This window comes from Hibiscus syriacus, unplaced genomic scaffold (genome assembly GCF_006381635.1).
Source record: "Hibiscus syriacus cultivar Baekdansim isolate YM2019G1 unplaced genomic scaffold, ASM638163v2 tig00111221_pilon, whole genome shotgun sequence".
NCBI classification, from domain to species: Eukaryota; Viridiplantae; Streptophyta; class Magnoliopsida; order Malvales; family Malvaceae; genus Hibiscus; species Hibiscus syriacus.
In genome coordinates, this window is record NW_024063025.1 from 18782 (window position 1) to 34860 (window position 16079).

Sequence of the window (16079 nt, forward strand, 5' to 3'; positions counted from 1 at the left end):
ACCAAAGATGAACGGAGCAGTAGAAGCAATAAATAAAAACATCAAAAATATAGTGGAGAAAACTACTAAGACTTACAAAGACTGACATGAAAAACTGCATTTTGCTTTGTTCGCTTACCGAACCTCGGTACGAACCTCGACTGGGGCAACTCCGTTTTCACTCACTTATGGAATGGAAGCAGTGTTGCCCATTGAAGTAGAGATTTTGTCACTCCGGGTCTTGACAGAAGTCAAAATGGATTATGAGAGTGGGTACAATCCATATGATCAGCTGAACCTGATAGATGAAAAGAGGTTGAAAGCCATTCACCATGGTCAAATCTATCAGAAATGAATAATCCGAGCTCATGACAAAAAGGTGCGCCCGAGAATATTTTACGAAGGAGATCTGGTACTGAGGAGAATTTGGCCAGTCCAGAAAGACTTCCGAGGAAAATGGACTCCAAACTGAGAATGTCCTTATGTCGTGAAAAAGGCCTTCTCCGGAGAAGCCCTTGTCCTGCTAAGATGGACAAACCTAAACTACCACATCCCATCAATGCAATCAAGAAATACTTCATTTAGGATGAAAACCCGAGAGGGCGTCTTAAGTCAAAAAAAAGAAAAGAAAAGAAAAGAAAAGAACAAAAAAAGAGAAAAACGTTTAGGGTGAAAACCTAAAAGGGCGCCCTAAATTGAAAAAGAAAAAAGAACACAAGAAAAAGATAAAAGAAAAATAAGGTGGGCTCAAAATGAAAACCCGCAAAGGGCGTCTTGCAACTAAGAATGGGTCCAAGTTGAAAACCCGAAAGGGCGACTTGGATATTGATAGTGCAAACATCCCGGCATCTGAATCTTCTACAGACTCAGCGAGTCGGAGAAAGGTTGCACTCTCCAGAACGTTGTCGCATTTTCAAAGATTCTTTGATAAATGTTGCGTTCAAGGTCACCTAACGGCTTTTCAACTCAGAAGTGCCCACATTATCGAGATCTGAGACATTCATTCACACTTCATCATGCATTCTTTGTCCAAAATATTTGTCATGTATTATTTGTTCTTTTTCCCATATGAATAAAGACAATCTTTTATCTAAATCAATTTCTTTTGAGCATCTAGGATTGAACTTAAACCTAATGATTTGTTTACTTCTGCAAAAGATAATCACATATTACTGTACAAAGATTCATTGAAAAGTACAGGTACCCTGAAGCCGATCAAGGCTCATGCACATAATTGAGATGGTCGAGAAACATTTCCCAAATCAAAAAAATAGAATGTGCACATCAGATTTGAACGTTGAAGAATTCAAGATCAGGAATCAGAACTTCAAGATTCCATAATCAAGATTCCAAACAGGCAACCAGAGATCGATATTTCTCTCCATATCCCAAAATAGCATATGTTGCATATGCATTTTAGGCATACCTAAGAGCATTGCATCCATAGCATCACATATATGCATAACTTTACAGGTTTTAGCTAGAGTCAATTTCAACTTCGCAGCGAAGGATATTGTACTCAAAACGACACAATTTGCTCAAGAGTATATTTCAACTTCACGCCGAAGGATATCTAACTCAAAGCCAAACTTCACAACGAAGGGGTTATCCACGGTTTCAACTTCACTGCGAAAGGAATTGTGTTCACCCACAACATACAATACTTGGATTTCAACTTCACGACGAAGGATATTCAAGTCAAGGCTCAACTTCACGACGAAGGGGCCATCTACGATTTCAACTCCACGGCGGAGGATATCGTACCCACGCATCCACGATTTCAACTCCACGACGGATGATATCGTGCCATTTGAGGCTCAACTTCACGATGAAAGGGCTTTCTAGTTTCAGAGCCAATTTCAACTTCACGGCGGAGGATATTGGACTCGAAACAATACAACTTACTTGAATTTCAACTTCACGATGAATGATATCCTATTACAGGCTCAACTTCACGACGAAGGGGCAATCCACGGTTTCAACTTCACGATGAAGGGAATCGTACACATAAGCAACATCCACCTCTAGATTAGATTTCAACTTCACGACGAAGGATATCCAACTCAAAGAAGGAGTGTCTGTCAATAAACTTTCCAGTTTCAAGAGTCAATTTCAACTTCACAACGAAGGATATTGGCCTCGAAACAACGCAACTTACATTGGATTTCAACTTCACGATGAAGGGTATCCAATTCCAAGGCTCAACTTCACAAACAGTTTGACCCAACTTCATGACGAATGAGTCATTGTGACACAACAACACCGAAGTCTTCAGGTCAAGTTTCACCTTCTACGACGAAGTATCTTAGGCCAGAAGACGATTTAGAGGCCACTTCATAATACTCTGAGTTTGATTTCAACTTCACGACGAAGGATTTCATGCTCAGAAGTCTCCAGTTCAATTCAACCTCACGGCGAGGGAGTCACTTCGACAAATCAGTTTTAAATATCGGGCTTCAACTCTATGATAGAGGACATTCAATATAGACGAAATTTGTGTCTTTTAATCTTTGCTTTATTTTCGTTACACAATAATGAGCAAAGAGGGGCATTGAAGACACCTAATTTCGTCCCCTTGATTAATATTATTATATAATATACTTTATTATTATAAATTATATTACATAATATATTTACATCTATTATTTTACATGTTTCAGGCCCAAATAAAACAACCCAACAGAACACTTTGGTCCAACATAGACCCAAAACATGTGACCATCAGGCTAGGGTTTCCAAAACATGGAGTGTCCTACTCTCGGATTTCACGTCCGTTCTCGCATGTTCAACAAGCAGAACGATGTGAGTCACAAGGATACATCCACAACCAACAAACGAGTATTAGAGTTCAAATGAAACTCTAAAAGGTCGGGGCTAAGAATAGTTTTTTTAGACTATAAATATGCTTGTAATGAACTCATTGTACACAACAGTGTATACGAAATACAAACAGAAAATTACGAGCAATTTAGAGCGAAATCGGAGCTTTTCTTTTGCAAATTTTCGAAAGAACAATAGGTAAAGTTCATACCTTTAGTGGTTTACTTGCATGCTCATTTGTTTGCTTCATTTCCCCCTATTTTTTTGACTCAAGGAACTCACGAAAAATAGTTGGTCGAGGATCCGGGGGTGTTATTTTTCCAAATCTATTTTCTAGATCCATACCCCTACGAGGCTAGTTTTGAAAAAAGTTTGGATTTTTAGATTGTGGATGAGCTTTTAAAAAAAATCAATTTTTAGGAGTTTTGCCGTCGATGAACGGCGGCAGCAAGGCGGCGCACACGGCCGGTTTCTAGGTTCATTGAAGAACACGACCTTGTTCTTCAATTTGAAGAACAAAAGCGAGAGGAAACCTAAACAGAGGGGGGACTCGGTTTACAAAAGAAAATAAGGAAGATTTTTTTTAAAAAAAATTAAGTTTTATAGTGCGCCCATGGAGCCCGATCAACCCGACCCAGCAAACCTCAGATCCGCGTTTTTCACTCAAAAATAGGGTAAAATACCCTTTTAGTCCCCTGTATTTTTAAAAGCCTTGTTCTGATCCAAAATTCAACTTCACGTTAAATTTCCTTTTAAATTAGCCCTTGGTTTTTACTTTTATTTCAAATTGACCCCATTATTATTATACATATATATTTTTATATTTTTATTCTTTATTTTTACTATATTATTTTTATTATTTTTATTACTATTATATCCTTTTTTATATATTATTTTATTTCTCTATTATTATTTTTTCCCTCTAATATTTAATTATATATGTATCTATACATTTATTATATATATATATATATTCATTTATTCATTTTATTTAAATATCATATTATATTATTTTACATATATAATGTATTTTTCCTCTTTATTTATTTTTATTAATATTAATATTAGTATATATTATTATTATTATTATTATTATGGTTTTGTTTTCTTTATATTTATTTTTTATTTATCTATTTTTTTTCTTTGCTTTTATTTATTTATTTATTATGTATATATCATTTATACCATTATTCATGTCATTTTTTGTATCTTTTATTCATTTATTTGTATTTTGTTTATTTTATTCATTTTTGTTCTTTATTTTTTCTTATGTTCTGTCTCCTTTCATATTTTTTTCCCCACAATTTAAATCAATCTAAGGTAAGTAATTTGGATCAATTTTTACCTTTTAATTTAAAGTTACAATTTTCTTAATTAAAGATAACTAGAAATTATGTAGTATCGAAATGGCAGTTCAAGGGTGCTAACCCTTCCTTGACTGTAACCAACTCTCGAATCCGACACATCTTTGGTGCGACGCAGATCAGGTAAGAAATAAGGTATCCGATCAACCCATCTTTTAAAAAAATAAATTATCGGTGGCGACTCCTAATCTATTTTCCTAAGTCGAAGTCCAATTCCGAACCCACCCGAAAGATGATTCCAATAATTATATATAAGGTTTGTGGGTTTATCGAAATTGAGATTTGAGGTATTTTATTTGAATATCTAAATGATGATACATTCTTTCACAAATACAACATAACTTGAAACTAGCCCCGATGAATTATCATTAAAAAGATTAGATCATGAGAATAATAAATGCTTAGATTGATTTTTATCAATTTTGAAATAAATTCGTAAAAACATTAATTTGAGAAAAAGAAAGAGGAGTTTAGATACAAATGCTTTTGTATAACATTGTCGCAAACGATGGCCGATATCGACGACATTTGACTGATACAATAATTAGAAAAATTGACGATTATTTATAGAAAAATAAGAAAGAAGTAATGATCTCACCACATTATCAACGATTTATTAATTTAATATTTTAATTATAATTAAAATTAAAGTTCAATGTTAATATTTAGACGTTTTAAAATTCAATGTTAAAATAAATATAATTTTTTTTAAACTTAATGGCTAGATATACTTACCTAATCTAATAACTCGTTTAATCAGCAATTCAGCATGGGTGTTACTTAAAACCAACGGTTTACGTTTTTTGTTCCCATCTTAATAAACGCACCTGATTTAAAACTCCATCGGCGCATTTTTCACTTGATGTCAACTTTCGATCTTCAACCGACACGTCATGATTATTAGTCAAAAGTTGGAGAATCGATATCACAGTTGTAAAGATCATAAAGCGCACCCGCATTTCTTTGATGAAGATGTGATGTAGCAAATAACAGATGGAAACGCGAGGGAACGACGAACGAGCGACCGTCGTTCTTGACACCCGCCCAAATTTGACCTTTTAACTTCCATCTCCCTTCTCTGGTAATTAGATCTAAGTTTCAAAAGAAAAATAACAGAAGAATTTCATTGTTAATTTCTACTTTTTCATTGCGCATTCAAAACTTTCAATCCCAATGTTTTATTGAGTTAACTCGTCGAGGATAATCAGCGGCTGAGTCAAAGAGGCCATGGCAGGAACGAGCGACTCAGTTTCCATTAAAGTTCCTTACAGGAACTTAAGGAAAGATTCCGAGGTTGAAATGATCGAAGATCCTCATCTTCATAGTCTGATCGATCTAAATTCGTCTCCTAGCTCTCCGTCAACTTCTTTGTCAACGCCATCGGCGAGAGTTGCCAACTGTAACTCTAACCTATCGTCTCCGATCCACATTAGATCTAAGGATTGTAGCTTGGTAACTCTTGTTCTTAGCTGTACGATCGCTGCCGGGGTTCAATTTGGTTGGGCTCTGCAACTATCCCTCCTGACTCCTTACATTCAGGTCCTTCTCCCCCCTATGCTTGTTATAGTTTAACGGAAAAAATAGGTTATTTACGATGCATGTTGTGAAGTTTGAATTACGTGCAATGTGTTTGAATTAGATCAGTGTTATTATTAGATGTCATTTTGTGCTTTTCTTTTGTTAACTTTAGGATATAGAAATAACAAAGATCAGCATTCAGTACCAAGTACTTTGTTGGCATTTTTGAATCTTTAGTTAGAAATTAGACACTGCAATACATTTTTCATTATTGTTTAGTCAGTAATTTGCTTAATCCTCATAGTCATGGACTTTCAGAATAGATGTCGGGTATAATTACAATTTTGCAAAGATAGATTATGGGCAACATTATCTCTAATTTTTTTTTTATTATTTTCTTCAAACTCTTCTCATAATCACGAATTGGGCAACATTATCTCTAATTTCGATGGTAATGTTGTTCTCAAAACATTGTATCAAACTTGGCAACATTATCTTTAATTTTATTAGCCTCTGCCAAAATTCCTTTTCCACTGCTCTGAGCTTCTCTTGAGCTTATGACGCTTTTCCCTTTTTGTTTGACTGTTTATATTTGTCTGATTCATGCAGACACTTGGAATAGAGCATGCTTTTTCTTCATTTATTTGGCTCTGCGGTCCAATAACTGGTTTGGTGGTAGGTGATGGGAACCATATTACATATAACTTTATTGATGCCCTATTTGTTATTATGGAATCCTTAAGGTAACGTGATATTTTAATGCGGTAACTTATTACTCTGATTTGTTTGAACTAACAAATAAAATGGTTGACGTTGGCTTTCATGTATCCTAGGTCCTTATAGAAGGGGGAGGATGAGAGTCCGATCCTTGGGGACAGGATATCTTAGTTATTAACTGGCTCTTGGCTATGGATTTTGTAGTGCAGTAATGATCTATTGACTACGGTTAAAAGAACTCAGAAAAACGATGAATATCTGTATTTGTGATCTATTGGGTTATTGTACTTTGATCTTAGGTTCAACCTTGTGTTGGTGTTTGGAGTGATAAATGCACTTCAAAGTATGGAAGGAGACGACCTTTTATCCTTGCTGGATCACTCATGATCTCCGTTGCTGTAAGCATTAAAGTGTTACATGATTCATTCTTATATACTAGGTTTCTGTGTTTTATATCTACTAAATTGAGTTTTGCATTAGGTGATAGTAATCGGGTTTTCTGCCGACATTGGATACATTTTAGGTGATACCACAGAGCATTGCAGGTATTTTTTCCTGCTTTGATTTCTTCTCTTCTCTCATAGTCCCTCCCCCTCCCCCACTCTCCAAAAAAAAGGAAAAAAAATTAATGATATTTTCCAAATAATATGTGCAATGCAGTACATTTAAAGGTACACGAACAAGGGCGGCTTTTGTCTTTGTTATTGGATTCTGGATGTTGGATCTTGCTAACAATACAGTTCAGGTAAGTCGTTCATGGTGATTTGTTCTTCCTTTCAAGTTTGCCGTTGTATGTGTGTGTGGATAATGAATTTTCATTTTCTTAGGGACCAGCTCGTGCCCTTCTGGCAGATCTATCAGGTGAACTCTCTTAAGAAATATGGAAAATTTCCAGTCTGTACATGGTAACATTGTGATGTTAGTTTTTATTCGTGCTTTAATACCGTGCATAACAAAATGCTGTATGACAGGTCCTGATCAGCACAATTCTTCTAATGCTATATTTTTGTTTATGGATGGCTGTTGGAAACATCTTGGGATTTTCAGCTGGTGCTAGTGGGAGTTGGCATAGGTTAAAAGATTTTCATCTGTTTTTACTGTGATAAAATGAACAATTATGGAGACGCAAGTTACTTGTTTAATCTTATACTGCATCTGAATATTGAACTAATTCTTATAAATGATCTCAATACAGATGGTTTCCTTTCTTGAAAAGTAGAGCTTGCTGTGAAGCTTGTGCCAATCTTAAAGCAGCATTTCTTGTCGCTGTTGTAAGTAGCATCACACATAGAAGTTTCACAAGGATAGATCTTTCTAGGATGTTGTAATGAAATTCTTCTCCTAAATATTATTTGTCAATTTATTGCTTGAATCATGGTGTGGCTTAGTTATGCTTATTGATTCTTTAGACGAAGTACGCTAAAATGAGCATGACATTTACTGTGATTGAAACTATTTTTCTGGAGTTCCATTTTCTTTTTATGTTGTGGACCATTAGTTGCACCTATTACTATAGTGCTGATTCAATGAGCTAGAAAAATCATTTCTTGTCATCCTCATATTGTCCGGAGTTGACCTAGAAATAGTTATTGCTGCTATAGTCTAAGTTTCACAAGGAAGTTGTAGTGTAGATTCTCTAAAATATCTGAGTTTGTTTGAATGCCAATTTTGTGCATGTTATGGTTGCACATGTTTCCTAACACTTAATTGATGTTGTCCTGTATGTGCTAAAAATTTTGGCATTTGTGCAGGTATTTCTCTTATTTTGTACTGCTGTGACTATATATTTTGCTAATGAGGTTCCACTTCTACCGCCAGCAAATGAGTCAACTCGTTTATCAGATTCTGCACCTTTGTTGGACGATTCCAGGAAAAATGGCTTTCAACACTCAAAATCAAAACCTGATGTGTCCGCTGTTGCCAATTCTAACAGGAACACTGCAGAAAATGCATATGAACGAGTGTCAAACTCCAGATATGCTAATTCAAAAGATACAGATGTTCAAAATGAAGTTTTCAGTGATGGGCCTGGATCTGTATTGGTCAACTTATTGACTAGTTTAAGGCATTTACCGCCTGGAATGCACTCAGTTCTTATTGTTATGGCTCTCAGTTGGGTAAGTCTCAACAATTTGTTATCTGCACTTCTTTTTTTTCAAAAAAAAAAAAAAAGAAAAATGGCCATGAGCCAATTGTTCGATGATTGTCTTCAATTTCACACTACCCTTTCCTTTCTGCCAGTGAGAAGTAAGGAAAGCAGGAAGAGGGAAAGCAAAAATTAATTATTGTTGTGTTCATGTCCATTCATTGCAGCTTTCCTGGTTTCCATTCTTTTTATTTGATACGGATTGGATGGGAAGAGAAGTATACCATGGTGATCCAAAAGGGAATGCTTCTGAAATAAAGTTGTATGATCAAGGTGTTAGAGAAGGAGCATTTGGTTTGCTATTAAATTCTGTAAGAACTCAAAATTGAACACCAGTTGCTAATCTTTAGTTTTTTTTCTTTCGCTTCATCTGTTGACTTTATTGTAATATAATATTCCTTGAGGGCTGTAGGTGATTAGATCTCTTTTTTATTCATTTCAGAAAGCTGTTATATTTCTGTTAAATTTTTGTGTAGGTTGTTCTGGGTGTTAGTTCATTCTTTATTAAACCAATGTGTCAACGGATGGGGTCGAGACTTGTTTGGGCAATGGGCAACTATACTGTGTTTGCTTGTATGGCCCTTACAGCTATCATTAGTTTGATATCCGTCAAAGAATATTCTCAAGGGATCGAACATGTGTTTGGAGGGAGTGCAGCAATCAGGACTGCTTCCCTGGTTGTATTCACCCTTCTTGGCTTTCCTCTAGCTGTATGTATTAAATGACTTGGAGTAAATTTCTACATCCTTAAGGTTTTGTTTAAAAATTTGATGCTATTTTTGCAAATTAATTTGTTCTTTTTCCTTATAGATTACCTATAGTGTTCCGTTTTCCATTACAGCAGAGTTGACTGCAGATTCTGGTGGTGGCCAAGGTTTATATCTCAATTATCTTATCTAGTTCTGCTTTATTCGGTTGCCAAATTGGAAAAAGGTTGTAACAGCATGTATGTTTGTTCAGGATTGGCAATTGGAGTTTTGAACCTAGCAATTGTTGTTCCACAGGTATAGAATATGATATATTGGCATATTTTACTTTTCTTTTTGATATTTCTGAAGGTTTCTTGCTACTTTAGGGTTTTTCTTTACATAGTTCATATGGTCTACCTAATCTTAGCTTCAAATATCTTGATATTTTGGGTGCTCTGTATTTAGAAGAACTCGTATAGTCGTATTCTTGTGACTTTTTGGGCAAATGAAGAAAAATGTCGATTGTATTGTAAATTGAATGAAAATCTGGCATTGAGTGTTCTGAGTTAGTCATTTTAGTTAACACTGATTTTCAATGCATTATTGATTTCTTCAGATGATTGTATCTCTTGGTGCGGGTCCTTGGGATGCTCTATTTGGCGGGGGAAATATACCAGCCTTTATTTTGGCTTCCTTCTGTGCTCTGGCTGCGGGGGTTATTGCAACTCTTAGGCTGCCTGATCTGTCAAATTCCTTCAAGTCATCTGGTTTTCATTTTGGCTAAGGACTAAAGTGGCCTCAATTAGGTGACAACCACTCTGTATATTATACTTGGCAACCATAAATATACTGCCAATTGTTTTCAGGGGATGACTCTACCATCAATCGTACGTATAATTTTCATATTAAATTATATTCATGTTACATATCCAGATTGATTCATTTCACCACTTCGTGGGTACATGTACTTATGCAGAGTGTAAATGTCCAGTTACCATACTGAAAAGAAGATACATGCACAGAGTTATTAGTGTCTTATTTACTAAAGAAAGCTATATTTTCTGTTCTCACATTATAAAGATGGTTTCCTTTGTTCTCATTGTCTTGGTCATTTCCATATTGCTAGAATTGTAGCCTGATAAAATATTTAGAGGTCCCCATTATCATCAATAATATGCCATGGATGAAGACGATTTAGCAGCATATACACGACTTATTTAGTTTTGTGCCTTTTATCACTGGATTCTTGATCGCTTCTCTGTGTAGTCATGCCGTTATTTTGTTGAGCATCCGCTTGCTTTTGTGGATTAGATGTAGCTCTTCTTTTTGCTAAGTTTGCAGCATACTACAGCTATTTAGCCATTTAGTGGTTTGCATCTGTGGATGACATGTTATGATGTGCAAACCTGAAATCGATACCTAACAGAAACAGCGTCTTGATTAGGTGGAAAGTCTTCTTCCTGATTTTAACCTTGGAATCTTAGAATACACTCGTATGTTTAAAATTTCCTCGTCATTATATATGTGTGGGTGTATATATTCATAAATATATTTTGCAGGATTCTTATGAGGACTGAGAAGACACTGTATCCCAACTATTTTCTGGTGCGAATAACTAGAAAATACATTTAGAACTCGATAATATTAGGATGATTGTGCCTTGGGATTTGCAAAATACTCCCAAATAGGGGGATGTAGAACGAGTTCCTTGGTTTTCTGGAAAATAGGCATAGATTTGTAAATGAGAAAGCTGCGCATTTTTTCTTGTAAGTTTGAGTAAAGCCCTATAAAGCATATAAGGTAACTGATTTTCTTATTTATTTATGGGGACTTAAATAGTAATGTCTAAGAGTATGCCTAACTCGAGTGTCAATATAACTCATATTCAAATGGTCTTGTCATAACCATGTGAATGCTGAATTATTTTCTTGCTGGTAGCATTCTCATAAAATTAACGAAATAGTGTTTTGGTTTGTTTCCTTATTTTGCTGAGGATGGTAGGGCAGTGGAAAGCATTTATTATTACTCGTGAAGTATGCCTAACGAAGGTGACCGATTTCAGCTTAGTAATAACTCGTCGAATGCTACATTTCATGTTAAAGGAAGAGTTGTTTGAGTATGACCAAAAAGGTGAGTTGGCTTTTTTTGTGTATGAAAATTCTTTTCTTGTGTAACCTGAAATTATTATTATGTTGGGATAGGGTTGTATATATATATAAATACATACATAAAAGGGAGTATAGTATGGTTGTAGTAATTCCGTGTCAAAATCATCTTCCAAAAATAATTAGGAATTGTATAATCTGTATTATATAGGTACATTATTATTATTATTTTAAATTCAAGTCTTAAATTATTTCAAGCGATAAAGAAAACCAAACTCCTAATGTATTCTTACTTTAAGCAGAATTACATGGAAGTACAATAGATTTACCAAGCTTATATATATATAAAATGTTCATCTGATTCTGATCAACATCATTATCCAGCTATTAGAAAATTATTATATATTATAAAAAAGAAAAACATGTTAGATCTGAATTGTGGAGAATCCAAGAAGTAAACAGTTCAATGGAGGGTTGCGATAGTAGGCCAGCCTCACCATGAAAATAATAAATAATAAAATAAATAAATAGAGAATAGAAGAAACAGTTGTTGACAAATCACTATCAGGTTGCATATTCTCTTCCCTTGGCCAAAAATTTTGAGAAAATAAAATGAGATAAGGGGAAAAAAAGGAAAAGATTACCACATGGGATTGCAAGCTGAAGCTGAACCCACCCACCCCCATAAGAGGTACAAACAAGATGCCTTGTGGATTTCCAAGATTCATTATGGAACAGAAGACAATTTTTTATTATAATTTTTTAGATGATATATATTATTATTTGAGTCATTATATTATCAATACAGCAAATATAAACAGTGTATATATAGACAGAGAACAGGGAATGGATCCACCCCACACATTGATAGGCCTTAGCTTCCAACTAATAAAGTCATGTGAAAGGCAGTGAGTGTGAGAGTCTCTTTTGTATTTGCCCCAAAATATTTATCAGTATTTTTTACTTGAACACCAATAGTTAGACGTAGGAGCCCCACCATGAGGCAACAATATCCAGATTGATGGGATGGGGTCTCTTGTTTAGGTTAAAAGCAGCTCATCATGTTCCCAATCAAAAATATATTGCCTACGTACACCTAACTTACGCCATGAAATTTTCCTATTTTTCAACACCCCTATATATGCCCCTATCTCCTTTCTCATTTCCCGTCTCATAAACTTATGTACATCAAAATAATATAATTGTAGTAGAACTCATCATAGTTTGAAATAATTCAAAATCTTTATATTTTTTTATTTGAAATTAAAATGATTTTAATTTCAAATAAATCAATTTTTAAAATTTTTAAATATAAACCTATTTGATTCAAATTTACTCAATTAAAATTAATACACCTTAATTAATTGATAGAAGATTCAACTAATACTTAGTTTATAAATTTGAAATCTTCTTTCAATATAATTTCTATTTAAAAAAACTCAAATGATAATATTATACAAGTTCATAGTACTCGTGAATTTTTTTAATATCATAACATTTATTGACATTTAAAAATAATACAAGAAATTTCACATGATTTGTAGAACTCTGACTTAAAATCATTAATGACCATCCAACATCTTTATTATTTTTAGGCTTAAATGATATTTAACACACTAGAAAAGAATCACCTTCCAACGCTCTGTCATGATTCATGAGGCTGAAATGGAGAAGGATTTGGGGAATCAGAGGCGGTAATGGAGAGGAATGAGAAAGAATATGGGAAAACGAAAGAATTAGGGATTTTGGGAACAAATGAAATAAAATTGATGGACCAAGCGGGAAACATACCTGAAGAGAAGAACGGGCTGTGTGGATCGAATGGGTGTGGACCAGAGAAGAACGATCCCAAATTGGAGAACCAAAACCCAACAGTCTGCAGTGGAATCCAAACGATAAAATCAGTTACAGGAATCTAGTTGTTATGCAAGGACAGTACAGCTGGCACTAAATTTTAACAAATTCAACTATATATTGGTTGTAAAGAAACGAATGAAGTTATGAATGAAATATTGAGAATGAAGTTTTCTTCAATCTATCTTCTCTATTTTTCTTAATCCTTTCTAAAATTCTTGAGCAAATCATCACAATTGGTAATCAAAGCACGGTTTTTTGATCCAAAAGTACAATTTTTTTTCAAACTGGGTAAAGCAAAGAAAACACAGCAAATGTCTCTTACTGAGCAACCGCCTGATATTCCTGCTGATCCAGCTGAGTCTTCTGAAATAGAAGTGATTCCCACTTGGTGGCTTAGTCAACAGAGCGCTTTGTAGCAGAGGATGCAGGCTTTGGAGACTACTACAAATGAAACGAAAACCATGCTCCAGCAACTTTTGGGATTGATGCAAAAGGCTGGAATTGAATCAGGACATTCTTCTCCTACAGAAAGACAACCATTACCTACAGTTCAGCTTAAAGAACCAAGTAAATTGCCTTTACAAGTCACAGTTATTTATAAGCGTAAAAATATTCCTTTCAGCTGGGACAACTTGGAATTTTAGCATCTAAACCTATTCTGCCACAGGATGCTATGCAACAAGTTCATGATGTTCTAAAAATGAAAGCAGTGAACCATACAACTGAATCGGGGGAGCAATCGATCATTAAAGGCCATTCATTTCTGGAAAAATATTCCAACAACAACAATACTGGTATGTTTATTCCAAAACCAAAAATAGAACTACAATTCTTTGATGGCAGTAATCCTAGGAGTTGGGTCAGAAAATGTGAGAAGTATTTTTCTATTTTTATTGTTCCTGAGTTTCAGAAGTTAAAGATAGTTGCTATGTATTTCACTGGTAGAGCTGAAGTTTGGTTTGATGGCTATGTTATGAAGAAAAGTAGAGTTACTTGGCATGAATTTGTTTTTGATCTATGTCATAGATTTTCTGCTAAAGGATATATTGATGTGATAGACGAGTTTAATAAATTAACTCAACTATCCTCTGTAGAAGAGTATGAAACTCAGTTTAAAGAACTTCAACCCTTCCTTCTTCAGCTTAATCCTGAATTAGGAGAGGACTATTTTGTTTCAAGTTTTTTGAGTGGCCTTAAGGAGGAACTGAAACATAAAGTAAAGGTTTTGGAGTCTAAAACTGTGGCTGAAACTGCTAGAAAAGCTAAACTTTATGAGCTATCCTTAGAAGTGGAAAACAAGAAATTAAAAAGTGTTTTCATGTCAGTAATGCAATGATATAACACTGGTTATAGATCATCCAATTCCTCCCTGAGTTCAACCTTAAAGACAAACCAAGGGTTGGCCCAAAACAAACAGCAGTTGTTGGAATATAGAAGAGCAAATAATCTGTGTTATAAACGTGGTGATAAATTCACTCCATGCCATCAATGCAAGCTGAAACAATTAAATTCAATGGAAGAAGTGGATGACCAAGAAGAATCAGAGGAATTACAGACAATACAAAATATTTGTGATAAATTGACAATAAAAGAAAAAGATCATGAGATTTCTATGAATGTAATTACTGGTAATTCTGGCAGTAGCACATTAAGGATCCAAGGGTTCATTAAAGGGAAACCACTTAGTATTTTGATTGACAGTGGCAGTACACATAACTTTGTCACTAATAGGTAGGACAAGGAAGGATTGGAGGTGGAAGAAACTAATCCATTGGTGATGACTGTTGCTAATGATGATAGACTTTACAGCATAGCAAAGATAAACAACTAAGTTAGGAAATGCAAGACTTCACTTTTATCCATGATTTCAGAGTTTTACCTCTTGGAGGTAGTGATATTGTAACACCCCCAACCTGTATCCGACCCGGATACGAGTATGAGGTGTCACATTGACTTTTCAAACTTTGACTCTTGACAAAATTCAAAGAAAATTTAAACATTTCATTAAAGTAAAAGCGGTTAAGTCGATGACTTAGTGAGACATAAAGAAAACACATCTAATGGAATTCATACCCACTAATCATGCATGAATGTTTTATGCTATCAAATTATACAACTCAATTACATATACATCAACATATATTCATGTATATTATGTAACAGATACCATAACCCCTATCACACATATATCATATCATGTAATTCATATCACACATCATATACATATATCACATACATTGTTCTCATATCACCAACCTGTTTATCCTTACTAATTCCCTTTTTCATATCATCATACATTTATATATTCTTATATCCTATCAATAACCTATAAACTTACTCATATTCTCATATATCATATTTTATATAATATGTAAAGTAATACTCTATAATTGTATCATATAATGATTTTACCCAAGTACTCCTTTATAAAGTTTATATTACAGGTTCAATTAGTCTCATTCTATCTTATAAATAATTTCCACTTATTTTATATCATTTTCCTTTTCCACTCACATAAACCATCTATTTATTTAGTTCAATTTCTCATGACTTCCACAATACTCTTTAATAAAACTTTGTAGCTCTTCACTTTAATACATAAACCATAGTTTCCTTTAATTTATCAATCCTCCCTATATAACTTATGTATCCTTATTTATGCCCTCGAATTTATACTATTCTCTTAGAGTCTCCTAACATTTCTCGTATAACCACTTATACCATATCATATGACTTATACTTGATTATCTTATTCTCTCGTGTTCATTTCATTTCTTATGACTCTATCATATAACTTATCCCATGTTTTTTTTTCATTATTACATAATAAAGTTTTACATAAATCATATAGCATATACAAAGCATATCATTATCTTTAGTCATG

The 16079-nt window shown here is 34.2% G+C and overlaps 1 protein-coding gene across 1 annotated transcript; it reads left to right on the plus strand.

The window, feature by feature from the left end:
• Positions 1-5188: 5188 nt before the first annotated feature.
• On the plus strand, positions 5189-10254 carry LOC120156514 (sucrose transport protein SUC3-like). Its single transcript, XM_039167826.1, is given in 15 exon segments — positions 5189-5702; positions 6291-6356; positions 6698-6796; positions 6879-6943; positions 7059-7143; positions 7226-7259; positions 7370-7401; positions 7403-7470; positions 7594-7669; positions 8150-8515; positions 8712-8855; positions 9021-9254; positions 9355-9418; positions 9505-9548; positions 9850-10254. Coding segments are annotated over 15 exon segments (1857 nt in total). The 5' UTR covers positions 5189-5390; the 3' UTR covers positions 10018-10254.
• The last annotated feature ends 5825 nt before the right edge of the window (positions 10255-16079 follow it).